The following is a 25,893-nucleotide window of genomic DNA, read 5'->3' as shown; positions in this document are numbered from 1 at the left end:
TCGAGATGTGTCAGTCTTTCTGAGAGGCGATGTGATTGCGTGGAAGGGATTTGGGTTTGCTCTATTAAAGATCTGAACACTGTTCCAAGCCTATATATCCTCGTAGTGGGGTACAAACCCGTTGCATAACAACAAGCATTTTCAAGGTGTCAGAATCAATGCTATTTAATATAAGCAGTTTATCTGGAATGTTTGCTTTCCTTGTTCACAGTGAAGTGCATTTTCCCATGCAACAAAAACGGTTGTGGGAATGGGAGGAGAAGGAAGACCAGTTTTGTTTCTGTCTGACTGCTTACGCTGTAAGAAATGCTGAAATAAGATGCTGGGACTGTACAGGAGAATATTTAGTGGCTTTGACAACAAGCCAAAAGTAAACTCTACAAAAAAAAGATTAAATAAAAAATGGTGATATTCAACACCTAACAATAGAGCAGAACAGAGGTTTTGTATCCAGTGAAGAGCATATTGATTACAGCAAGGGTATATATATTTTTTTTTTGCCAAAACTCAAAATCCCACTGCAGATTTCTGACTCTTGGAAGACTTTAATGAAAGATTCTCAGAAGTTTTTGAATCAAAATATTAAATGGCCATAATGGCAGGGAATTGCCACTCCCTTGGTGTTTGCTGAAATTGGGAGAAATACATTTTTTTTAGAACTGTTTCTGTTTTGCAGAAATGTTTCTGTAAACCTTTGGTTTCAGCTTTAGTAGTTGTCAACATAATCAGAACCGTTACAGTTGTAAAGATATAATGTATTTTTATTGGGATGTTTTTGGTATTGGATTTCTTTTAATTACAGGGATTTTTAGTACAGTGTGTCCTACAAGCTTGTTTTGTCACCTGATTTTACATCTAAGCCCAGTGAATTTTGCTTGTATGTGCACCAGATGGTATACATATGAGTAGAAGAGCATAATCAGATCAAGAAACAAGACAGAGAGGAGTGGGCCTGTTTTTCTTTAAAAAGGTAGCAAAAGGTTTATGAGGAAAACAGTCTTTAGGATATGGAACTTGATTTGAACAGACATGACAGCAACATCCCTGGCCAGATTGGCTGGAATAACCCAGACCAGGGGCTTTTTTTGTTTAGTTGGGGTTTTTTTTGGTTTTGGGTTTGTTCAGTGTTTTGGTTTTTTTTTAATGGTGTCAATATGTCACTAAAATTTTACATTAATAGCACTAGAAATTGTTAGCGAACTGCTTTTGTTTCTTGCTGTACTATTCCTTCTAAGAGTTTCTTCCTGATGAAGTGAGATGAAAACTCCAAGTGGCATGAGTTTTGTGGGAATTTTAATAAAATATTTCTTGGTAGGAATTTTCAACACCTGTAGTAGGGTGTTTTTTGAACAGATCATCCATAGAGGGGGGGGAGTATTACCTGCTCCATTGGAGGTTTTACAGAAGGATGAACATCATGGCTCTTGGTTAGTGCAGTTCCCTGTAAATTCCCTTCTTTTCATTTGTTTACAACTTAATTTTGCATATGAGAATGAGTAAAGAATTGATTTTTCAGAGGAAATCAAAAAGTAATGTAATGATTCAGTCAGCATTTGGTAGGAATGAAAAAGGTGGAAAAATCATCAAAGAGAAAGAATCCAATCTTATGGGAGCCTCCCAGTTTGCTTACCAACATCCCTCAGGTTTAAGAAGTATTTCTATTTTTCCTCCAGTTTTCAGTACACCCTCAGCTATGGCATCTGTGTTTTTATCTCCCAAGGTCTTGTGTTCTTTGGCAGACTTTTTGAGTTACCCAGCACTGCGTATCATCTCTAAGCCTTCTGCTGAGCTTCTGAAGAATGAGAACATCAGGAGACTTTATTCTTAGATCTAGCACTACCACCATAACCTGCTGTTAAGCCATGGCTCAAAATCTTCCAAAGCTATTACCTTCCTTTTATAAATATACATATATTTTTTTTAACTTGTTTTCTCTGAGCTTGCAGCTACATTCATGACTACTTTGATGAACATTATGTAAGCAAATTTTGGGCGAATGAGTCTTTCAATTTGACTGGCTTGCTGCCCTTAGTATCATACCCATGTCTGTGATCAGGCGAGCCAAGATCCTCCTTCTGTGTGCGGGCAAAGGGCTGCTTTTCTGAGCTGATTTTATTCAGACTCTGATGGTCCCTTTCTAAATCCAGCCTCTCAAGGAAGATCAGAAATATGGGAAAAACTTCCCCCTTTGAGGCTGCTTGTGATCCTGTACCTTTTTCACTAGTAGAAGCGATAAGTTGTTCTGGTCACTAATTCGGTGTTCTTTATGAATAAAGCTGTTGGCCATTCTTAGGGAGCGTGATAGCTTATGACAGGCATTCTGCCCTGAATTCCTCATCTTCTGCCTGAATTGTGTTCTGAATATATTTTTGATTTTTCACATGTTTTTCTCGATTTTCACCGCTTTACAACAAGGCAGTTTGGTTTGCTTGATGGTTATCACAGAACTATTGAAGTAGGTAATCTGAGTTTCCAAAGTACTGGCTGTGATATTGAAGAAATCTTACCATTAGTTGATTGAGTACTAGTAGCCACATCCTATTTGGATCACAACCGTACATACTAAATTGTGTATCATTTGTTGTAACACATTATACTATTGTAACACATTATACTAGTTTTCGACCATTTAAGGATTTGTCTGTGGTTATAAACTTTACACTCACTTGTGTGAGTTTACTTTAGGTAAAAGGTATACTGAGTGTTTGAAATATCTGTTACTTGTATTTCTTACTGGGATAAATGCGGTTTTGATGTGTGTTAGTTTTGGCAGCAGAACAAGATCTTTCAGTGCATAATGTTGAAGTATGTTTATGTGTAACCAAGGAATGGAATTCACTAAGGTTAGTTTGCTTAGAAGCCATCAATCAACCAGTAAATGGGAAAAAACGTTTTTATTCCTGCTGATATAGCTAGAAAATCAATATATGGAAATAATCTTCTCTGCAATAAAGTTTTGAAATAGCCAGTTTCCAGGTTTACCTTAAGTAGTTTGTTGGAGACCTTCTACAGCTTTTAAGTTGTGGGTTGAACACTTAAAACCTAAGGAACTGCAGCATTTAATGTGGTTGATGGAACTTGAATTCTACCCCTTATGTGTGAGCAGATTTCAAACTGACTTTGAGTGAGCAATTGGATAAATTATTTTCACAGTTTGTCGAGAGCAACTTCAGATCCACAGCGATAGTATCATGCACTTGAGCTTGAAGGAATAAATGATTTCAGAAGGAAATTTTGCCCTTTATTCTTTCTCACAGGAGAGGATGCCACTATTTGTGACTACACAGCAGGGGATATGCCCACTAGCTCTACCCTTGAGATGTGTGTGAGATATGTGGGCACTGTTAGAGGTGTTTCTGGTAGGGATAAGGAAAGTACTAACTCCATTGTGGAAGGCACAAATATTAGTATTCAAGAAAACTGCCTGAGTCTGCAACTAGCAATAGAAAGAGATACTAGGAAGGTGAAAGATAAGCTGTGATCTTATCCTCACACACAGCAGGATTAAATATATTTAACTTAGCAAAACTGTGATTTGGACTCTTTACAAAAGTTTTGAGGGGTGTTATTGACAAAGGAAGGAAGATTATTGATACTGCAGGACAGTACTATAACAACTTTTACAAGAATATGCGAGCTTGTTTTCTTTCAGAGCTTTTAACTGCTTTCCTCAAGGTTCCTGAGTGCCCTAGCAGTCTTTGTGTCCTTTTGTGGCACTAGTAACACAGCGTGCAGCGTGGTGTGCTGTGGAAGCCAATGACTGGCCCAAAGTTGGCCAGAGGAACCCTGCTGTCAATCCAAGGTGACCCTGTCCAGTTGCTGCATTCTCAGTATTGTGCTGGGTTTTTCTACATCCTCATCTTTGCCTCTACAGCATAGATCATAGGGTTGATGCTCCTGAACTCTCTGTGAAATGAACTTGCATGAAAGTGTCTCAACTGCTTTAGGATCTGAGATCGTCTGGTCATATTCTTGCTGTGTGTGACACTCCAGTTGAGCTGATAAACCTACTGGACTTTAATTGCTGGTACCTGCTCTTGGATGCACTGTGTTTAACCTGTGAAACCTAGAGTGATACTAGATACCTTAACAGTCATTATAAAGGAGTCATATGAAAGATGAAAACTCTTGCCACCTCTTCCTTTTCAGAGCCAGATTAATATGAAACCCTATATAATCTGTATTCAAATTTTTAAAAGTCCACCTCTAATGCAAAGACTGTTGTAGAGTCTTATTGCTATACTATTGCAGTGAGGGTCATGTACATTTCAAAAAAGCCATCAGTGAAGTGGTTGATTTATGCAAAACCTATTGATATACCATGTTCTTGTGTCCCTGGTAGTAGACGAGTTGAAGAGCTTTCTTACATGTGGAGGACTCCCAAAATGCTGGTATAGCCTAAGACTGTTCTGTGTTTGCTTTGTTAAAAAACAAAAAAAAGGGTTTCTGTGTAGCATGCTGTGCTGTACTTGGCTTTAGAGAACTCTAATAATAGTAATATCAAACAATCTATCTTAATCTTTTAAGGATACAGTTAACTATTTGAACTTAATGTAGAAGTGTATGCATTTTTGTAAACTGTTCTTATTTTGGTAATTTGTTTATGTGCAGACACACTTGTGTGAATACTGGAAACGGATAACATAAGTCTTGCTCATCCTTGTTCTTTGCTCCTTATAGACAATGAATGATTTTGACTATTTAAAACTACTGGGCAAAGGCACGTTTGGTAAAGTTATCCTGGTCCGAGAGAAGGCTAGTGGGAAATACTATGCTATGAAGATCTTGAAAAAAGAAGTCATTATTGCAAAGGTAAGGAAGGTTATAGTGTTAGTATTGACTCATTTTTTAAAATGGAATAAGCAATATCTCGGATACAAGGTGTATTTGATTTTTGATGGTAGCTGAGTTTGATAGAAATAGTTTGTGTCTTGAGAAAACAAACTTACAAAAATAAGCAATTTGCATGACTGTTTCCTGTGTTTTATAATCTAGAGTGTGCTAAAGCACTGAGTTCACTGGGGCAATTATAGTTTAAAACAATAACACCTGCATGGCAGAGTATATTACATACCTCTTTTTTTTTTTTTCCCCCTAAGGCACCTGCAGGTCAGTTCAGATGAATGCAAATAATTTAATGGACCTGTGCTCTTTTCCAGCTATGTTAGATAAGATGGCCATGCATGGGGTTAACAGTTTCACTTTTTTGGGTTTTTGAGGAACTCAGAGACTCTGAAGCTGATGTCTGAAGAAGTGGTTTAAACTGCCATTGTCGTCACTCAAACGTGATTAGTGTCTTTTTGCTTTGTCTTAAATTTACTAAGTTTAAACTTGAAGATCATCTCCACTGAGCTTTGTTTCTAAAGATTTGAATCCCACTTGCACAGAAAAAGTTAAGAACAAGAAATCTATGTGCTCTTACCACCATGAGACTCAATTAAAAACAATCCCAATTATTAAATAAGGAGGTTTTTGAGGGATGTGGATCTGATTGAGAATTTCGAATGATTAAGGCTAACAATACCATTGTTTGTAAAAACTGAATGGGGATCAGAACTACTGTGATTTACATAGATTTTATTGTAAAATATATTTCAGATTTTTCTAACTTTCCTAATGACCTATAAAACGGGGCTTAAGATTTTTGCAGTCTATCTCTGTGTTCATTTGTCTGTCTGTCACTCACTTTCTAATAACTTCTGAATGCGTTGATCAGTTTCAATTACATTTCATAGAGGAGTAGAAACCCCAAAACCAATTACATTTCTTGAATTTCATTAAAGCCAGCCCTGGTGCAGGGGGAGAGACTTAAATTTATGTCTTCAGCAGAGAAGACACTGACCTGTGAGTTCTGTGTGACATTAGCAGCTGTCTCGGGCGCTCCAGCAAGCTCGTCGGCATGTATATGATTTGGACAAACAGCAACAGAGAATGCCCTTTCCTTCCTCATAATCAGGAGACACAGAATGAATAGAGGGTATTGCTGCTGCGTTGTCCCTTTTCTGGATGAGAAGGAGTATCTTGGTGGCCTTCCTTGTAAGACTGTATAAATGGCAGCAATCTCTGTGGGTTGCCCTGTGGGTTTCAGAGTCTATCTGGTTGCTTCATGGGCCAGTCTCCAGCTCAGCTCACCCAGGGGGTCCTCGGGGCAGTTTTATGTTGGACTGCTATGACCTCCTGTTTGGCTGCTGCTTGTTTATACCCTTCCAGCCTTCAGAACATTTCAGCTTCTTTCTTTGTGTCAATAAAATATAAACCACATTTTTGAATTTTAGGGTTTTCCCTTTTACTTTTCTGGCTGTTACAATATCATTGAATTTTTAGAAAGGTTAAAATTGAATCTTGGGTAACTCTGTCTTCTGTAGAGCAAAAATTCTTCACAGAAGAATGTATAAAGCCAGAGAAATTTTGAAGAGATCAGAGTTGCAACTGTTCATTGATCTGTTTACCTTAAAAAAGAAAGCTAGCTCACTGATAGATTGGGCAGAACCTGGCACTCCCTGAAGCAGACCAGGGTCTGTTTTTCTGCCTACTTGGAGACTAACAAGAAGATTAAGCATGTGAGGAAACGTGCCTTTCATCCTGTGATGAAAATGGGAGCACCTCAGTTTCTTACATTGGACTTCCTCAGAACTGGAATTTTGTTTTGAAGGGAGTCATCTTAGGTTTTCCATAGTATAGTTGTATATTGATAAAGAGCTGATGAAAGAATAAATAGACTGTGCTTAGATCTTCACAGATGAAATCATAATGTTTTGTTTCCTACAGTCACCAAATACCATTTTTCCACTCCTCCTCAAACTGAAAACAATAGCAGACTTGAACCTGAACATAGCTATCTAGCCCAGGCAGTGTGTAAATAGGTCATGGGAATTTATCAATAACATTTAACTCTGAAGATTAGTTCTAAAGATATGGACACTAGGTAAAATAGATCTATAGTCCCAACGCAGCCTATAATGTTGTATAATACACACTAAAGAAGGTTATACCTGTGATGGTACAATATGAAGCAGAAAAGTGTGTGTTGACAGCTGTATCTAGAAGGCTGTATAGCATCTGCCCAGTTCAGACCAGATCTCTTGATCCTAAATTTTCATGACAGATTATTAGTGCACTTACCAGAGAATTGCTACCAGTATTACAAAATTCTGAGGCAATGACAGAAAAGCTGGCCATTGCCAGCTTTTTATGCCCCATATCTGGTAAACCACTAAGGATTAAAAATAAATAAAGAAACCTTCAGGCATGCTTTTCTTCTTGAAATGTTGGTTGGTGGTTTTTTTTTGTTTCCCACTGTATGTGCTTGTAGTGTATACACTGAGTGTAGCACTGTTCTTCAACTAAATGGCATCATCATTTATTACCACTAACTCTGTTGTTGTTGTTTAACTTCCTATTTTGACAATTTTTGAAGTCTAATTTAAAACTTCTGACATCTGTGTTTACTTTCTAGTTTAATAATACCTTATCTTCAGAGCATAGTCTGATAAGCATGTGCCGTACAATAATGTTATATGGGTATTATTTGTAGCAATGACAAAGTATTCTCTGACTAAATATGTTCTGCAGAATTATGGCTGGAATTTGAGTTGCAGTAAGTTAGTCTTCAGTTCTGTACAATAGATTATTCAGTGGTAGTTTAGTGCTACAGAAAATGGGTAAAGCACCCCAGTGGCTCTCAAGCTTTTTAGCTTCTGCCTGTTGCAGCCTGGGGAGGGAGATTCACAGCATGTATTCGTGCAGAATTGTATAAAATGCCCATGTATTCATAATCTGAACCTCTTACATGACTGCTTTATTCCCTAGTCCTTAGCAGCTCTCCTCACCATTGTAGTGTAGGGCGAGTCCTCTTCCCGCCATCCTCTTTCCCTACTTTCTTCTTGTCAGTTACTTGCAGCCTTCCAATACCTGAAGGGGCCTACAGGAAAGATGATGAGGGGCTGTTTACAAGGGCAGGTAGTGATAGGACAAGGGGTAATGAGTTTATACTGAAAGTGGGTAGATTTAGATTAGAAATTAGAAGAAATTTTTGACTGTGAGGGTGCTGAGGCCCTGTCACAGGTGGCCCAGAGAAACTGGCTGGCCCCTCCCTGTCAGTGTTTGAGACCAGGCTGGATGGAGCTTTGGGTGACCTGGTCTTGGCAGGGGGTTGGAACTTTGAGGTCCCTCCCAACCCAAACTAGTCTGTGATACTGTGATTCTACTATGTGTGTATGTTTCCTGCAAATAGCTTCAGTCTTTCTGTAGACATGCTATTCAGATGATTCATACCAGAACTGCAAAGTTGTGATGACTGTATTTTTAAACTATCAAATCCAGTGTTATAATTACTTCCTCCTCTGCTTTATAAAGACAAGAGTATTTTAAAGCAATAAAATAGAATAAAATAAAAGAAATAAAGCAAGAAAGTAAAATAAAATTTAAAAAATGTTAAATTTTATTTTGCCAAACTTAAATTTGCTTTAAAATATTTTTTTTTCAGAAAATGTGAACTATTTTTCCTATTTCTTTCAGGTTCATTCATTTCCCAAAACTTTATTGCAACTTTCTCTTTTCAGAGGTCTTATCCTTTTCCTCATAATTAATCAAATAACAATTTTATGTATTAATTCAGACCTACTTTTTTGACTATTTCTCAGGATGAAGTGGCTCATACACTTACAGAAAGTAGAGTATTGAAAAACACCAGACACCCTTTTTTAACAGTAAGTATCAGGAAATAGTTTTAAGTGTATTAGCAGGTAACGTTCAACATGGTGGATGTTCCATTATGAACATAATTTACAAACAAATTTTGAGGTCTTTCTTAAGATAATTTGTAAACAAGCAGTAACTATTTGGTGCTTTTGATATCCTTTATCAGAATATGTGTTTAAGTGTTCAGAAATAAAGTTTCTTATAATTTTGTAAAGCTTAACTACACTGAAAACAAATTTAGCTGTGGAGTAACTCGTGCAATATTTCTATATGAACATTTTTAAAATAAAAGTTATTTATTTTACATAGTGTCAAGTAAGTAATTTTTACCAAGAAAACTTAGTTAAGCATTCAATAAAATGATAAAAATAACTATTTGTTCAACATAAGTAGCCCAGGGAATAATAAAAATCAGCCCCCACTACTTCAATATGTTTGTCTTCATATGGTTAATACTTATAGAAGGAAAACATTGAAAGATGAAAATTTTGAGATTCATAGCAAATTATGATTAATGGTTCTAATTTTCCAACTGACTTTCTTTTATGGAAGTAATTCTGATTCTTCTCCTTTGAGGACGTATTAGAAAAATATTTTCATTGATTTCAAAAGACGATTAGCATGTTGAATTTTAAGAGAGGGAAGTTATTTTCCTTTTTTTGTTAAAATATCAAAGTATAACATGAAAGCTTTCCTATTTAGAAAATCATAAACAAACTTTTTAGAAACCAGAGGATTGCATTTACATTGCTTGGCCAAAATGTTCTTGCAGATTCATTCAAGAGAAATGTAATCTCCGAAAGTTTCTTAAATAAGAGTGTAAAAGTAAGCAGGAATGGGTGTAATTACAGTCAAATCATGCAACAATGTCCATGCAGCTGTATCTTTCTGTCTTTTCGATATTAATAACCAGATATTTTAAGAAAACATGCAGTATTGAAGTCATGTCCTTATGATTTTGTTATGTGTAGTTGTGCTGCATTTAATTTCTTTCAGGCTTAGCCTGTTTATGTGAATTTTCTGTGGTCTAATTTTTTCCAAGCAAAATCAATTCAGCATTGAAAATTAAAAACTTTAAAGATAATATCACTTGTTATGATTTTAAAATTATACTCAAATAAATATATGAATTTGTCACTCTGTTTTTTGCATTGCTTATTTATTGAAACTAGAGAGCCCTTCTTTTGGAAATGAAAGCAGGCTGGAGGTTAAGATCACTTTTAAAATTTTATTTGGGAGAAATTAAAGACAACATAGTGTTCTCTGCTTTCATGGACATTGTGGAAATGGACATCATAAAGTATGATGAGTGAGAATAGCAGTTGTACCATGCATAGCACTAAGAAATGCAGTAGAAAAATGTGTATTTTAGGAGCTATTTTATTGTAATAAGCATGGTATTTTCATATCAATTGCCATGTACTGGAGATGAGGGAAAACATGAAGGGTTTTTGTGTTGTCATCTCAAACTCTAGATAGGAAGTCACACTTTTAATTACTCTGAAAGTTCTCACCAAGTCAAATTTGTCTGCTTAAGTAAATAAAATTAAATTTTGTTACAGATTAAGTGCTAGAAATTGGGTTAATACAAGATGATAATTGGTTTGGTTTTGCTGTTTTCTTTACAAGTCCTTGAAATATTCCTTCCAAACAAAGGATCGTTTGTGTTTTGTGATGGAGTATGTTAACGGAGGCGAGGTAAGTTTAAAAAAGATATTATGCACTTGTAATGGTAATGCTGTCACTGGCTTACATTTTAAAGGATATATTTTTTTCTTGTCTTTCTAGTATCTTTGGAGTTTGGGGGGTTTTATTTTTAAAATTATTTTATTTTAAAAAAAGTAGGTATGTGTTATGCTGTCAAAAGTTTGTTTTATTCTTGAAAATTTAGATGTTGTATCTTGAAAGATAATTTCATTTCAGAGAAATAATTACAAGGAGTCTGTTTATTGTGTTTTCTTTGAGCATATTATAGCATGCTTTGGCATGAAATAGTCATAATCTACTGCAAACAAGCAAAAATAATGTTGACTCATCTAGCTTCTGTCCTGATGCGAAATATGTGTTCTCTTGTTTGCTATAGCTGTGGCAAATACCTATAAGAAAAAAGTGTTCATATTTTTCATTGCTACCTTCCCCTTCACTTGCTTGAAGGGGAAATTCCAAAGTGCTGAACTTCTTAAAATGTCATTAGCCTTTAAGCCCTTACTGTCCTCCAGCTGTTTTCTGAAGAATGGAACATCAAAACCTGTGCCAGTCAAATGGAATTAAAGAGAATTACAATCTACGAAAAGGGCTTTTATCTATCTTTTAGGTGCTGTTTGCTATTTATACTGTATCTCATTACAACATGAACTAAGGTGTTTTCCTTATTTTGCCTACTGTATGCCACATTATACAATAAAGGGATGTTTCCACTACCTTTTTGGGGTTTTTTGGGGGTGTTTTTTTTGGGGTGGTTTTTTTGTTTGTTTTGTTTTTTTGTCATAATAAATTTTTTTCTTCATTCAGGAATTGTTGCAGCATGTTTTGCATTATTCTTTTTCCTGTGTTTTGTTACAATTAAACCACCTTTGTCTGTAACCCTAATGCCTGAGCACCCTCAGAGTGGTTGCTTGTCTTACATTCATTGCTCTGGCAATTTCTGGGTTCCTCTGAGGCCCATTTACACCCTAACTCCTCCATGGCTATCCTCTCCCAGCTGCATCTAAATGTGGTGCTAAAGGGCTCTCATATGGGAGGAAGGCTTGTTTCGCTCAGTTTGTATAAATCCAGTTCTGGATATCACAGGTGTTGAACCATTTTGGTAGTTAAACTAGGCACAGAAATCTTCCTCAGAGGTGATGGGATAACAGCCTTCTTTTGGTCACTCAGCTGGCTTGTTTGACATTGAACTTACATCGCAATCATTAAGTCAGTGCTATCTACAGTGAGTTTTAAAAAACATGCCTAATAAACTAGCTAATTCTTCCTCATTTTCTCTGTGTAAGACCTTGTTTCTTTTCTGTATCTTTGGGTTGTAAATTTTGAAAGTGTTTTTTAACATTGGCCTCTAATTTAGATACCTTTCTGGCCTATTTGAAGGCAGAACAGAGGCCAAAGAGAATGTTTTCAACTACTTTAAGGCTGAAGATACTCTGATACTGTGTTTTGATCAGGCTTGTGGCTTGCGTTACTCTGCATTGGCTGGCACCTTTGTGGCAACTGCTACAAACCTCTTACATCATGGGTTTCTTGGTGGCAGTCTGCTTTTGCTTATTGGGCTTTGAATGATTGCATTGTACTTTGCAAAGAGTGGGTTGCTTTTGTCCAGGTATGATGCTCTTGTTTGTCATTGTTGCTTGTGTTCTTTGCTGATGGCTCCCTAATTCAGTGAATTTTTTTGTCACAGTGGGAAATAATGGCCTTTCAGAGTAGGCAGTTCTCTTTGAAGAAACTCCTGATCTGCTTACATCCTTCTCTTTGACTAGAGATCTGGATTAGTAAATTGGACGCGCTGTCCTTTTAATAGGAAAATCTTGAGTTCTTGTGAATTTCAGACTTGAATCACTGTTGCTAAGAAATAGAGAGGACTTCATAGTTGTAAAAATAGCCTTGTTACTAACTCACAACTACTGAAAGTAAGTGGCACAGAGTTTAGCCAGCATTTTAGCTGTTTGTAAGCATATCTCCTATATAGTACACAGACCTTTTTCTTTTGCTGCTTTCCTCTACTGTTCTGTCTGTGTTCCAAGGAAGTTTCATTTCCTTACAATGCCTTCTCACTGTTGAAGGTGTTGAAAACTCATCTTTTAATTATATCCTTCCCTTGGGAAATTGACTGTAGCAGTACCCTGTTGCTTTTGGTTCTCTTCAGAGCTGTACTACCTTCAGTGTGGTTCTCTTTAAAATTCCTTTAGATCAAAGATTTCTTTTTAGTTCAACACTTGTGCCTGAGTCAACCGTTTGGGAATTTTCACGGTTATGTCTTTCAGGAGCACATTGCCTAAACAGTTCTTTGAATGAAGGAGTTTCTGAAATTTGTTGCTGTATTCTTGACTCTCACCCAGGTGAAAGCTAGAAAATGCCACAATTTAGGCTTCTGCCCTATTACAGTAGTGAAAAGTGTAGTCAGTACTAGGACTCTTCAGTTCCTTTTCCTGTGATTAGGAAAGAAAACAACCAAGGGAAAGAGCACTGACTTTCATCCTAGAGGAGGAGAAATGGTATTAAAATAATTTTAAGCTTTAATCTTCTTATACCTGTTAAAAGTCTAGACCAGTGTTGAATTTTATGTCCCACCAGGGGTGTATCAGTTTATCTGTGCCTCACCTTGTCTATGTAACTTCAAATTACTTGGGCTTAGTTAATAAGGGAAGATGTTATAAATAAAATCTAACTATATAAATTTTACAATGTACGAAGTATTACTGCATCAAGTTCTCCTGACTTAAAAAAAGCATATTCTGTAGCTAAATGTATTAAACTAAAACATGAGATGACTTTTTTTTCAAGCAAATTATTCAGATGGAAATATTGACTATATTATACTGACAACTTTTACAGTTAATTTTGTGCTGCCACAGAGGTCCCAGCCTTGAAATCTTTGTTGTGGTCTGAAAGCTTAACTTTGTCTCGCTTTAGTGTGCCTGTTGGATTCTCTGGGTGAAATGTTTAGCCGTGCCCACTGATCATAAAATAAGTTGCAGTGTCGGGCTAGAAGGCTACTTCTAACATTGTGATTAGTTCCCAATACCTTTGTTGTACTGAAGGAATTACATTAAAATAGCATTAAGACATTGAAATTTTATTTCAGGAAAAAAAATCATCAGGCTTAGTGGAGGTGACTAAATCCCATTATCAAGACTTGAAGGTATCATATTTTATGAGTGTGGTAAAAAAGTACATGCAGTATCACATGATAAACCATGTTCTTCCCTTTGGTTCAAAATATAAGATATTCATGTCAGTATTTTTAAATTAGAAAGACTGTCAGTACTTATAGATGAAAACAGGCCTACTCTAAAGAACAGGAAGCCCCTTCATTTTTGTATGCTTTATGCTGTCTTTCTCCTACACATGTTGAAAAAATGTGTAAGGCTGTATTGATGGTTTCCCCGCTAGTACCCATATAATTTTAAGTCCTGAGTGCCTGCAGTAGGCTAGTAGCAGTACATTGCATACATTACTGTGTTCCCCCAGCTTCTGGGCCATACAGAATGGTGTAAAGTGTAGTATAAAAATGGTATTCTAAGAATGCCTCTTTCTTGTTGGGGAATACTTCTGGAGTGTATGTTTCCCATTTTTTTATTTCCAGTATTTTCTTTAAAGGCTGAAAAGCTTTAGGAATGAACTCTATTGCGTACATTACTCTGCAGAGTACACTGATTCAGCTGACTAATAAGTTGATAAACTTCTTTGCTTTGTTCTTTCAGGATAATTCCAAATGCTATACTTTGTAACAAACTTAATTGGCGATGATCTATATATGAAAATTAAGCTCTAAAATTTGTTCAGATGGTTTCTCCACACCAGAATTCTGAATTTGTGTTCCGCTTGGCTTCCCCCCCAGCTCTTACTCACATTGCTTAGACAAGAGTGAACTAAATGGTTGGTTGTAATTAAACAAGTGTCTACTGTCTAGGGAAGAAAAAAAAAAAAAGGATTTGTGACCTACCTAATAGAAAAATAACAATATTGTTGTAAGCTTGTTGATTTTTATCTCTGTTGTGTCCTGCTTTGTTTTCCTGAACTCCAAGCAAATGAGGGAATGCTCCTTAGCCTAAAATTACAATAGTCCAAGATAAGCGTATTGTGATTCTTTTGGGTATAGGGTGTGCCTAGAAGTGGTATAAAGTCTGAAACAATAAACAAATAATTTAAAATTTCAAGGCTGCTACTGCAAATGCTTTGCAAATGAGTCAATCAACAGTCAAATATAAAATGTGTTTAACTGCAGAGCTGAGCAAACCCGATACACAACAGCAAGAGCCAGTCATACAGCATTCTACATGCTAAATAGGTCGGTAGCGTGTTTAGGAGTTAAACATATATATTGATATAAAGTTATGTCTTTTATATATTTGACATGCTTTCATCTGCTGTTGAAAATACTTTTCTGTTTGATCTTTGGTTTTATTTGTTAAAATTTTGCCATTAAATTTTTTTATTAGGAAAAAAATCCCACGGCAGCATTGCTCTTCAGCTTTTAAATAAAGACAATGTGTAGCACCAGTCCTTGCTTGTAACTGTAGCACCCTCATGTATGCCATCAAAAACGCTATGTGCAAAATGGCTTGTTTTCTGCCAAAGCTATTTCTATTGCAATTCCAATGACTTTATAGCACATATTTAATAACTGTAAATCAATAAATAGTGCAAATGTTGGAATCTTTTTTAATAACCTTCCATCAGATTTATTCTTTTCCTTCTCTGACTTAATAAATCTAATCGTTCTGTTCTGACAGTTGTAAATAAAGCCTGGTGGCATAATTATTCCAAAGTAATAAACCAACTAAAAAACTAGCTGAAAATAATACAGTAATCTCACTGAATTAGATTTTTCTATTGTAAAGTTTCCTTTACTGTCTTTTGCATAATCTGAGTATGAGTTAACTTTTAGCACACATTTTTATATCTAAGTGTACATTCTTCATTCAAAACCATTATGTATGTTTTAATGAGTGCTGTAATAGCATAAAGAATGCGTATGAAGAGCGACTACAGTGTCATATGTAACGTTCAAATAACTAACTTGGGAACTCAGTCTGGCAAACAGAACTGTTGCTAGCTGTTTCTAGATGGCCATTTTACTTCAAAGTTAGTATTATGAATGAATGTCAAGAATATTTTGTTGGAAATACATACTACAGAAAATAAATTGTCGTTAACTTGTCAGGTTATCAACTCAGATTCCAATTGGGACACTTTTTCACAGAAACTAATGCATCTGTTGCTGATAAGTATGCTGAGGTTTTAGAATTTTCTAAGGCTTTGCTGCTCAGCTGCTGGATTAGTCTCTTTGATACAGAAAATTTCAATAGTCCTTTCGCATAGATATGAATATAAGGCTGACTGGAGGCTTTATTGTAAATTTTTAGAATGTGTCTGCTATTTGTACACATTAAAAAGGGACATGAAAGTTGGACTTTATTTTGAGTTACATTGAGTCCATCAAAACAAACAGCACTCTTAAAAATGAGTGACATTAGCTCATTCTTTATGAAAGCGACTACAAACCAGACATAAATGCATAAACTACATAAATTTTGCATTTTGCTTTATTTGGACGAAGTTCTACTTAGCAGTGTTTGTTTCCTCTTTAGATCTTGCAAAAAATGCCTGGAAGAGGCCCCACAAATTGAGAAATACATGTACTCTTTTCCCAATTTTACATGAGGTGCGAGGCACATCCTGAAGGCAGACACAGTCGCTTAGTCCGTATGGCTTTTCTGCTTGCACTGGCAGTTAAGCAGCCCTCAGTATGAACTGCAGGTTACTGAAGGGAGGGCTAATGTCACCACCAGAGATCCCATCTGATACAGGGGAACAGCATCAGGAGCAATTGAAGCACCTCCTCGGCATGTGGGTACAGCGATTTGATACAGGGTGTCTCCAGAATGCAGAAAGAAGTTGAAAGGGGCGTGCAGGTTCAATGAAGGAAACCTGAAATGCTCCCCTCAAATCATACTGTGGCTTTTGTTTTATGTGGAGACTCTGCTTACATGCAAGTACACGCTGCCGAAAGGCTCAGTTTAACAGGAAGCTTGGTCAGGCTCAGAAGAAAGTAATAAAACATTTTTTGAAACACAACTGTCAGAAGATAAGTTGACGTCTGGTTGTTTGTAGGAGTGACCTTTTAATTACATTTTGAAAAGTCCCCACACTGCAAATAGGTGAAGTAATTCTTACACTGTCCTGTGCTGTGTAGATTTTCTACAGGTGTAAAGTAAGATGACAGTAGGTATTAACAGATTAAGCACTTTTAAAAATTATTAGTATTATTGGTTCCTTTTTGTTTAGGGTTTATAATTATTGTGAACTTCCCCTGCCATATTGGAGTTATCCTCTGCTTGATATTTTTAACAGTGACAATAAAGAGAACTTGCACTGCTGTTACAGGTTTCCCTGTCTGTATTTAATTTATAAATGATGGCGTTTTCTCTTTTTCTATTTTATGGTTAGCTCTTGAGGTAAAACTGAAAACACCTAACTTGAAGGACTAAGGCAGATGACCCATTAACTCTAAAGCAGTATACAAGCACAGACTAATCTTTAAGTATTTTCGCAAACTTTCTTAACACAGTAAATAAAATGACCCATTTTAGAGGGCATTTGACTGGAATAGCCAAATTCTGCTTTGTTTTTAGGTGTTGTTCCAGGTTCTGAGGGTGCTACTTTATCCAATATGATGCCAATAACCTTGCAGAACTTCACCTCATGCTTTTTCATTGCAGCTGAAGTTACTGGCAATACATAATGATTCATTTTTTTTTTAACTGAAAGACCTCAGTTGGAAAAGTGTCTGCGAAGTGCTGCTACTTATAAAGTATTAAAGAAGACACAAAACCCCCGAAGAAATGTCTTCATTGTAGTGAAGAAATACACTAAAAACATAGATTCCTTTTTGTAAGCCCTGAGCAGTTGTTGGTTTGCTCTTTCTGGCAATACTGCAAGCAGTAGGAATGTGCTGGTTTTGTGAAATGTCAGTTTGCCTGTTCAGTCGAAGCCTACTGAAGAACTAGACTTTTTTCAGTTCAAAGAAAAGTTACTAAATTACTGAAAAACTTAAGGTGGAACCAGAATCTGGGTATTTTAATGATACTTCTCGGTAGCTCAAAAATAAAATTTGAGGAAGTGGTGGAGGGAGAAGTAGAGAATGATGCTGCTACATCTTTTTTTTTTTTTTTTTTTCTTTTTTTTTTCTTTTTCCTCTGGTAACTGAAGGTTAAATGAGTAGCAAGCAGAATGCCTTAAACAAGATTGGTATATTGATTAAAACGCTGATTTAACAGCTCGCTTTCTCCCTTTGGAAACCTGGAAAAGATAAGCCAGCTGCTGTCTAAGAGTGCTGAGTGTCCACTGAGAGTACACTATCTATCATCACAATATGGTGATGAGAGGTGTTTTATGTTTGTGTTAATTTCCCCCACTAAATCAGTAATTATTACAATCCTGTCCCTGCTGTTTACCCTGCAGCTGTTTTTCCATTTGTCGAGAGAGCGGGTGTTCTCAGAGGACCGCACACGCTTCTATGGTGCAGAAATTGTCTCTGCCCTGGACTATCTGCATTCGGGGAAGATTGTGTACCGTGATCTCAAGGTAAAAAAAGAAAAAAAAAAGTAATCAAATTTTTGTTTTTGCAGAGACTATTGGGACAAACACAAAGTAATTATAAAGTCACACTATTCAGAGTTAATGGGGAAAAAAAATCTGTGTTTAAAGTTCTGTGTGTGCTGAAGGAAACTGTGATACAGTAATCTATAGGTGGATGCAGTACTTGAATTTAACTTGATTAAAAAAAAAACAACTTGAAGAAGATCTAAACTTCTGATCTTTTTCCCCCCCCACATTACTTCTAACTTGGATTGCAGCTCAAATCCCAAATATAATGCTCAGTGCCCCCTAACAAGGGAAGTGGGGAATCGGGACAATGTGACTTCATTCTCTTTAGCCCATCAGAGAGTTGTGTTCTTGTATGATTTGAAAACATTTAAAATAATTCAGAATACTTCAACAGGAAAAGAATTTCAGCCTTAACCTGAAAATTATGTTGTCTTTTGTATCTTGGGAAAGATCCATAGTACTTGAATGTAGTTTGTCTTATATTTGCTTGCATACACCGTTCTGTATCCTCTGTGGCCTGAAGCTCCTCTTATGTTATGCAGCAGGAACTCTGTGACACAGTATGGCCATAGCCTCCGATTTCAACAGGAGCATTTTCTCACTCACGTGGGAGGAACCTCTAAATTCCATGAGAAAACTGGTGTATTTCTGTGAAAAGCCTTTAATTTTTTGTGGGGGAAATTGTGCTTTCCTCCACACTCGGGCAGCAGTGGAGTTTGTTCGGGGACTCCTTTGTAAGGGAACTGAGGAGAAAGGAGGCAAAGGGAGGCAGACAGGAAACAAAATACTGGATTACCTGCTTGTAGAAGAATTTGTTGTAATAACATGACATGCTATGGAAACACATGGGATTGTCTGCTCAAGGAATGATATAGGCCAAGGTTTTTGATTTAAATTCCAAATTAAAAAAAAAAAAGAATAAGATAAATTTGACTTCATAAATGTTTCATTGCTGGTGTCATCTGCTTTGCATCTTTTTTTGTATGACACCGTTACATACCTTTATCATATATAACTTTGAATAGTATTTCAGGCTTTCTGCAGACTTGGGAAGACAGGGCTATCAGTGTTCTTGGTTGCTATTTTCCCTACACACCTTACAATAAGAAAAAACCACATCTGTTGAGAAAAGTTGTGCAGAGTTTTACTTGGTTTTAGGTATATCTGTATTTAAATTGCTAATAAAAAGCTTTTGCAAGAGTGGCGTTAGCCATGTTTTTGAGATAGTCCACAGTCAATATTGCAGTAGTTTTTATTCCTGTTCTTTAAGTACCTCTTAACAGGCTATATTCTGTTTTCATGTTTCACACATAAAACTATTCAAGAACAGTGTCCTTTGCAAGCATACGAAGAGGAATTTAGCTTGTGGTTTTGTTTCTATCAGTAGCTTCTCTACCTCCATTTTTGTCTTTTATAGAAAAGGTTGTGGAAATGTCAAGTATTTTAAGGATTTATTTTAAAAACATGGATATATACTAACTGTTTCATGACAGTGTAGTAAGTAAAATGCATCTTTGTAAACTGACGTGATTTAACCGCAAAGGAACCCTATGAAATCTTAACGAAATGAGGACCATGTTTGTAAGCTTGAATTAGTTGATTACATCTTAAGAATATTTAAAAAAAAACATATTTTACTTTCTTTCTATGGAAGTTGCACCAAACTTGTAAAACTTCAGAATAAAAGACCATGCTTTGATTGACCTGGGATTTACTATTGTAAACTCTATTATAGTATTAAATAATTATTTAAGTTCTATAAAGGTAAACACTGTTAAGTACTGTACTATAATAGATGCTGTAATTATTTTTTTAAATTACAAATTACATTCTATTGCAAGCAATAACTCTGTACCTTTTTAAACAAAAAAACAGTAATGCATTAGCCTGTCCTCTTAAATACTAAGGGACGATTTTTTTCCCCAACACACAGTTAGAAAATCTAATGTTGGATAAAGATGGACACATAAAAATTACAGATTTTGGACTTTGCAAAGAAGGAATCACAGATGCAGCAACTATGAAAACATTCTGTGGTACTCCAGAATACCTGGCGCCTGAGGTATGATTTAGAATATACTCTTGTAATACAGTATAAAATGTTTATTTTTCATTTAATTGTAGGCCACGGTGTTTGTATGCCAAAACTTCTTCATTGTAGAAGGAACTAACAGTCTGCCTGATTAATACTACTATGCAGTTACTCAGAATTGCATGTGCCGCTTGTTGGTGATTGTATGTGTATTGATGCTGTGCTGCTTAGTATTTAAAAAGGCCTCTAACATACATTTTCCTTCTCATGTTTGCCTTCCTCTGTTAAAGTTTTTATCTTCTGATGGTTTCTTCAAAAATAATCTTCCATCTGTCTGTCACTTGGAACATATGACACTGCTTAACTGAGCTGTATAGCTAGTGTTTATATAGCCTCAGTGGAGGCGAGGGGGGATAGAAAGGTACCAAATTCACTGGATTTTATCTGAACTTCCCAGTTGCACAGAGAGGAAGATAAAATTTTTAATTTTTTTTTTTTCTTAAACAGTTGAGTGTATCAACCTCAAAACTGAGGTGGCCACCAAAACCTTGCTGTTTCCTAGTATGTATGCAGAAGTGGCATCCCACAGTATGCCACCCCATCTTTACCATTAGCTAGCATTTGGAGTGCCAAGCAATCTCACTTATTGAGGAATGATAAAAAGATGGACATGATGACATTGTTTTGATTCCATTCCTAGCACTGGTTTGACCACTGGAGAATTTGCTGTGGAAACTCAAGTCACCCAAATGATCTTGCTCTGGTATTAGTGCTAGCAGCTCTGCCACTTATGCCTACTTAAAAAAAAACAAGGGAACTACTCCCAAAATTAGGTTTTTGTCCTATCTGACTTCAGTCAACAGTATGGACCATGGTTCTCAAAAATGTCTTTCTGCCTCCCCTTTGGTTGCCAGATGCAGCTCCAGTACTGATGTGAAAGACAGCATTGTTTTTTACCTAATGGAAAGGATTCTGTGGATGCTGAGTTAGCCCTTATTTCCATTCTTGTCAGTATTCAAGATTGTTGCACACCTGATACTGGGACAACTTTCTAGTCAACCTTTGTTTTAAGAAGGATCCTTCTAGGGATCTCCCACCTTTTGCAGGAGCACAACACCAGAAAGCCTCTACTCCATCTTTGAAGAAGAATGTGGCTTAGTTTAAAGGGAGAAGGTGAGGAGGCAGGGATTTGGCATAGCTCTTTACCCTCTTATCTTCAGGAGTATTGAATCCTGAGGAGCAGCAACAAGCAAGTTTAGATTGCTTTTTATTTTTTAATCTGAACCTTATAATTATGGGATGTCAAGGGAACTGCTATACATCACCTTCTGGATACTACTGGGTGGAGATGACCATTCTAGTATGGTCATGTTTCTGGGCTTTGTTAGTCTTTCTAAATCTCTTCAAGCAAATTTAAAGTCTCCTTCAGTTTGCACTCAGGGAGGAAATTTGAAATTGCTGGTAATTGATTATAAGCTAATGTGGTATGTAGAGTTAACAAACTCACTTTTGATGATAGGAAAATCTTTTGATAGTCTTTTTCTCCATCTCTAAAGGAAACATTTGTGCTCTTAGAAGCCAATAACTTTCTTTTCATCCATCTGGTTCCATCTACCTTAATTCTTTCAGCAGTGATACAAGTCTGAGCAGCTATACTCTCACACTGCAGGTTTGAAGTATCTAAATAATTTTGGCTGGCTAAGTATGTTCGTTCATTTCAGCTGTTTGGTGAGTCACCAGCTGCTCTAGCTATGAAGAGAAACTCACTGATACCTGGTCTCCTTTGCAGAATCCAATCCCATCGATTCCACAGATACAGATTGAATGCAGGTTGTTGCTATCGTGTTTGGCAATTTCTGACATCTCCTTTGTGTTTAGTGCAGGCACACCGAGCAGTTATCTACATTTAAGGGTTTGAGACCTATTCTTAACCTTCTTTGAATCTTTTGTGGCTACTTAGAAGGATCACAGAATCACTAGGTTGGAAAAGACCTTTATGATCATCAAGTCCAACCATACCTGTCCTCTACTAAACCATATCCCTAAGCACCTCATCTACCCATCTTTCAAATGCATCCAGGGATGGTGACTCAACCCCCTCCGTGGGCAGCCTGTTCCTGTGCCTGATAACCCTTTCGGTGAAGAATTTTTTTCTCATGTCTAATCCGAACCTGCCCTTGCACAGCTTGAGGCCAAGAGACCACCACCCATCTATCTTCTTTCAGGTAATCGTAGGCAGTGACAAGATCTCCCCTCAGCTTCCTCTTCTCCAGGCTGAACAACCCCAGTTCCCTCAGCTGCTCCTTGTAAGGTTTGCTCTCCAGCCCCTTCACTAGCCTGGTTGCCCTTCTCAGGACCTTGATGTCTTTCTTGTAGTGAGGACTCCAGAACTGGACACAGTATTTGACGTGCGGCCTCACCAATGCCAAGTACAGGGGCACAATCACTTCCCTGGACCTCTGGCCACACTGTTTCTGAGAAGAAACGTGAAGTTGCAGATCCAGCCGTTTGGGTTGGGACAGCGGCCACTTTTCTTGCGTTACACACCCAGAATCTGTTCCTGTGTGAGAAGAGCACGAGGGATGATGCTCTCATCACTGACATAAACTACAGGTGTCATTGCCAGCTCTTACATCCTCATGGCATTCTTGTCACCAATCTTGTAAACAGTCTCCAAGAGTGCAAATGTCCCATACAGTTGCTTTAATCTCTGTCTCTAACTTTTGGAAACGTTAGCTCTCTTTCATCGAGAGATGACGGATCACTGTGGGTTTTAGACACTTAACCACAAGCTACTTGACCCAATTTACCTTTCTGTTTTCTAGCAGTCCCACTCCTTCACCTCCCACTATGAGTGTTTTTGGAGATTCATTTTGTACAACTCTTTCTTGAAGGAAATTAAGTCTTCCCATTCCTTTCCACCTCAGATATAAAGTATTTAGGGCAGGCGGACTAGACGAGGATAGGGCTTAAGAAGGTTCAGCACCTTTATCCACACATTCTTAATTAAAAGGGTGAAATTAGCTGTATATAGGCACTGCTACGAAAAATTAACTTCCCCTCTGTAGTCACTGCTGCTACAGTAGTGTTTGCCAGTGTGTTGGCTGGACAGCTGCTCACCTGAGACAGTTGTATCTGTTTCTATACCCGGCACAGATGACTGATAAAGGGACTGTCAAAAGACTGGGTTCCATGGTCTTTCACGCTCATGTGTCAGAGAATGAATGCTCAAAAATCACTGCTTGTTACAGTTCAGGGGCAGAAATCCTTACCAGATTACTGCCTTTTGACAAATTGCAGGTCATGAGAACCTAATGTTACAGCTGGACTTTAATTCTGTTACCACGGTGAATTCCTGCTTGTTTGTCCCAAGACAAACGGCAGCATATGCTTACGTTTTGCCTGGTCCTGGTCAGTGCAAAGGCAGTTACCTTTTCACCTTTCTCTAGGCACAAGACATTGTCCAGTTATGTGGAGACATCCATTCAGCATCTGTCCTTTTAATCATACCCTCACATCCCCCTCTTTCGTCTAGGTCAGTCATGATGGGTGCATCCTTTCTGCAGGCCTTTTGGTTCAGTTTCCCATGAGGGAGCCATGGCAGTGCACTGATACAGACTCCCATGGGAATGGATGTTTCCAGTGTCTGCAGGCAACGTAGCCATGCAGTGTTTTAAATGGGGATTTTAGTGCCAACAGAAGTAGCAATGTGAATGAATGGTATGGAAGAGCTCCTTCAGGTGTGGGGAAAAGCATGAAGGTGCATTTTTTCAAAGAACTTGATGAAAGTAGCCAACATCATGGATAAAGTGAGTCAGGCCAACTGAGAGATTAACTAAGGTGAGGATGTAAAAATACCAGCTAGTGTGTTATGCTACAAAGAAATTGAAGTTGCATGGGTAGTAGAGCCAAAGTCATCATCTTTCCTTCCTTTTATATTGATGGGGTAGAGAAAACAATTTGAGTTAAAATAAGAAGGAGGATAACAAGGGAGGTTAAGAAGAATTCATGGAATGAATGTAATGATCTCACAGGTAGATTGATGGGCCAGAAAACAGAGTTTAGAGATGAGAAGGTTTTTCTTATGAGGAGAAACATGGTTGTGGGCAGGTAAAAGAATTTGGACTAAAGATAATTATGTTATTTTGTTCATTTTCTCTTAATAGAAACTGAAAGAATGTTCTACAGAGAGACAGAAAAGGCAGGAGACATTGATCAGCAACTTAAAATGAAGAGGAGCTCACTGGAGCTTAGGATTATAGAGGAACTGAAGGATGGAATAATATTTGTTGTAGCTTATGCAGCTTCCTTTTTATGTCCTTTTACTTTAAATTTCATTTGAATTTAAAGATATTTGAGGCATCAAAATGATGTGTTTTTTTAAAATTCTGTGCAACCTATTATATAATTGATAGGTGTGTGTCATTATATTCCATTTCTTAGAACTCCTGGATAGAAAAATTAAAGAGGAGATAGAGGAATTTGGGGAAAATGGCACAACTTAAGGGGAAGCAGCTATTAAGATGTTGATAGGTGGCATCTGCATTCAAAAGGCTTTAAGGCAAGCATGAACTTCCAAGAGTTGGAACAACACTGCAAGGAGAGTGGAAAAGTGACTTCATGTTAGGCTGAGTCTTCCATCATGCTCTAAAGGGCTCATGATGGTCACCTCTGGTGAGCATCAGTGAAGATTGATTGTTGGTGGCTTTTTGCATTTATTTAGGGGAAAGGGTAGTTGCTGTTGTTATTTGGTTTCTTTTTATTTTCTTAATTTCTGTTAATTCTTCTTTTTAGAGAAAGGATAATAAGACACTCCACCAAACTGTCTGTATTGATTTAAATGTATTGGTATTCCATTTCATAGTGGTTTTGCTAAAGACACGAAAGGCTGTAGTGGTGCTTTAATGAGACAGAAGGAGTATCCTTTATGAAATTCTCCTGGAGTGAGGTTAATGTATTTTTGGGGGGTGCGAAGTAAGGTTTTTTTTTCTCTAGCATTTTGTTCTTTTCACATTAAAACTTCATTAAGAAGTGAATTCACAAGCAGAAATGCTGTGCTGAAGGATGATAGAGTTTGGGAAATGGCTACCTCCACCATCCATCCAGCATTTGTCCCTTGATGGCAATTTCAAGTTGCTTTGCTCCTATAAGCATTATCTGCCTCGTTGTTAAGGAATTGCATTGCATTTCTACACTCTTGGCTTTGTGTCTGTGCTTCTCCAGCATTCCCATGAGATTTCATGCACCCTTTCAATTATTAGTCCGTTACTCCTGATGCTGTGGTAGCTTGGAGAGAAGACACAGGCTGTGACTGTCCAGAAGTAGACTGCTTGTAGCATCTTATCCTGTGCCTCAGGCAACACTGTGCAGACAGACTCAGTCGAGATGGATGTGTGAACTCGTGTGGATGTATTTCTGGGTTTTGTTCCTCTCTTTGAATATAATCTTTTTAGTGCAGAGCTAATTATGTAGTCTCAGTTTTACTGTTGAGTTAGAGTACCTGATCAACTTTCCAACTGTAAAACAGTTTGAAAATCAAATGTAGCTTACATGCAAGACCCAACAAAATTAGAAGTGTTAAGTACGTTTTGGCAGTTCACTTTTATTATGCCCAGTCCTCAAATGTACCAGCAGACAATCATCTGAATGTTAGTTATTTTTCACATGCTTATGTGATCACACAAAAAGTACATGCTAAAAAGAAGCAGATGGTGACAGATGGGGAAGGTTGAATAAGGTGGTTTTGGAAACCTAGAAAAATGCACTTCTGTAATAGTGTAAAAATAAAAATTCTTTGATCGCCAAGTTAGAATGAACAAAATAGAGCCCCCCCCACC

At 37.2% G+C, this 25,893-nt stretch overlaps 1 protein-coding gene across 1 annotated transcript in view; it reads left to right on the top strand.

Annotated features, from left to right (window-relative positions):
* The window catches only part of AKT3 (AKT serine/threonine kinase 3), a gene marked incomplete at its 5' end in the record, with an annotated part of 143,192 nt that overhangs the window by 86,738 nt on the left and 30,561 nt on the right, over positions 1-25,893 (top strand). The window contains 5 exons of the mRNA XM_084261784.1: positions 4,681-4,812; positions 8,643-8,708; positions 10,330-10,398; positions 17,878-18,000; positions 19,958-20,086. Of these exons, the coding sequence (XP_084117910.1) occupies positions 4,681-4,812; positions 8,643-8,708; positions 10,330-10,398; positions 17,878-18,000; positions 19,958-20,086 (519 nt within the window). The remainder of the gene's footprint in view (positions 1-4,680; positions 4,813-8,642; positions 8,709-10,329; positions 10,399-17,877; positions 18,001-19,957; positions 20,087-25,893) is intronic.

Source organism: Gallinula chloropus (assembly GCF_964237585.1).
Source record: "Gallinula chloropus genome assembly, chromosome: 3".
NCBI lineage: Eukaryota > Metazoa > Chordata > Aves > Gruiformes > Rallidae > Gallinula > Gallinula chloropus.
This window is presented reverse-complemented; position numbering and strand designations above follow the sequence as displayed.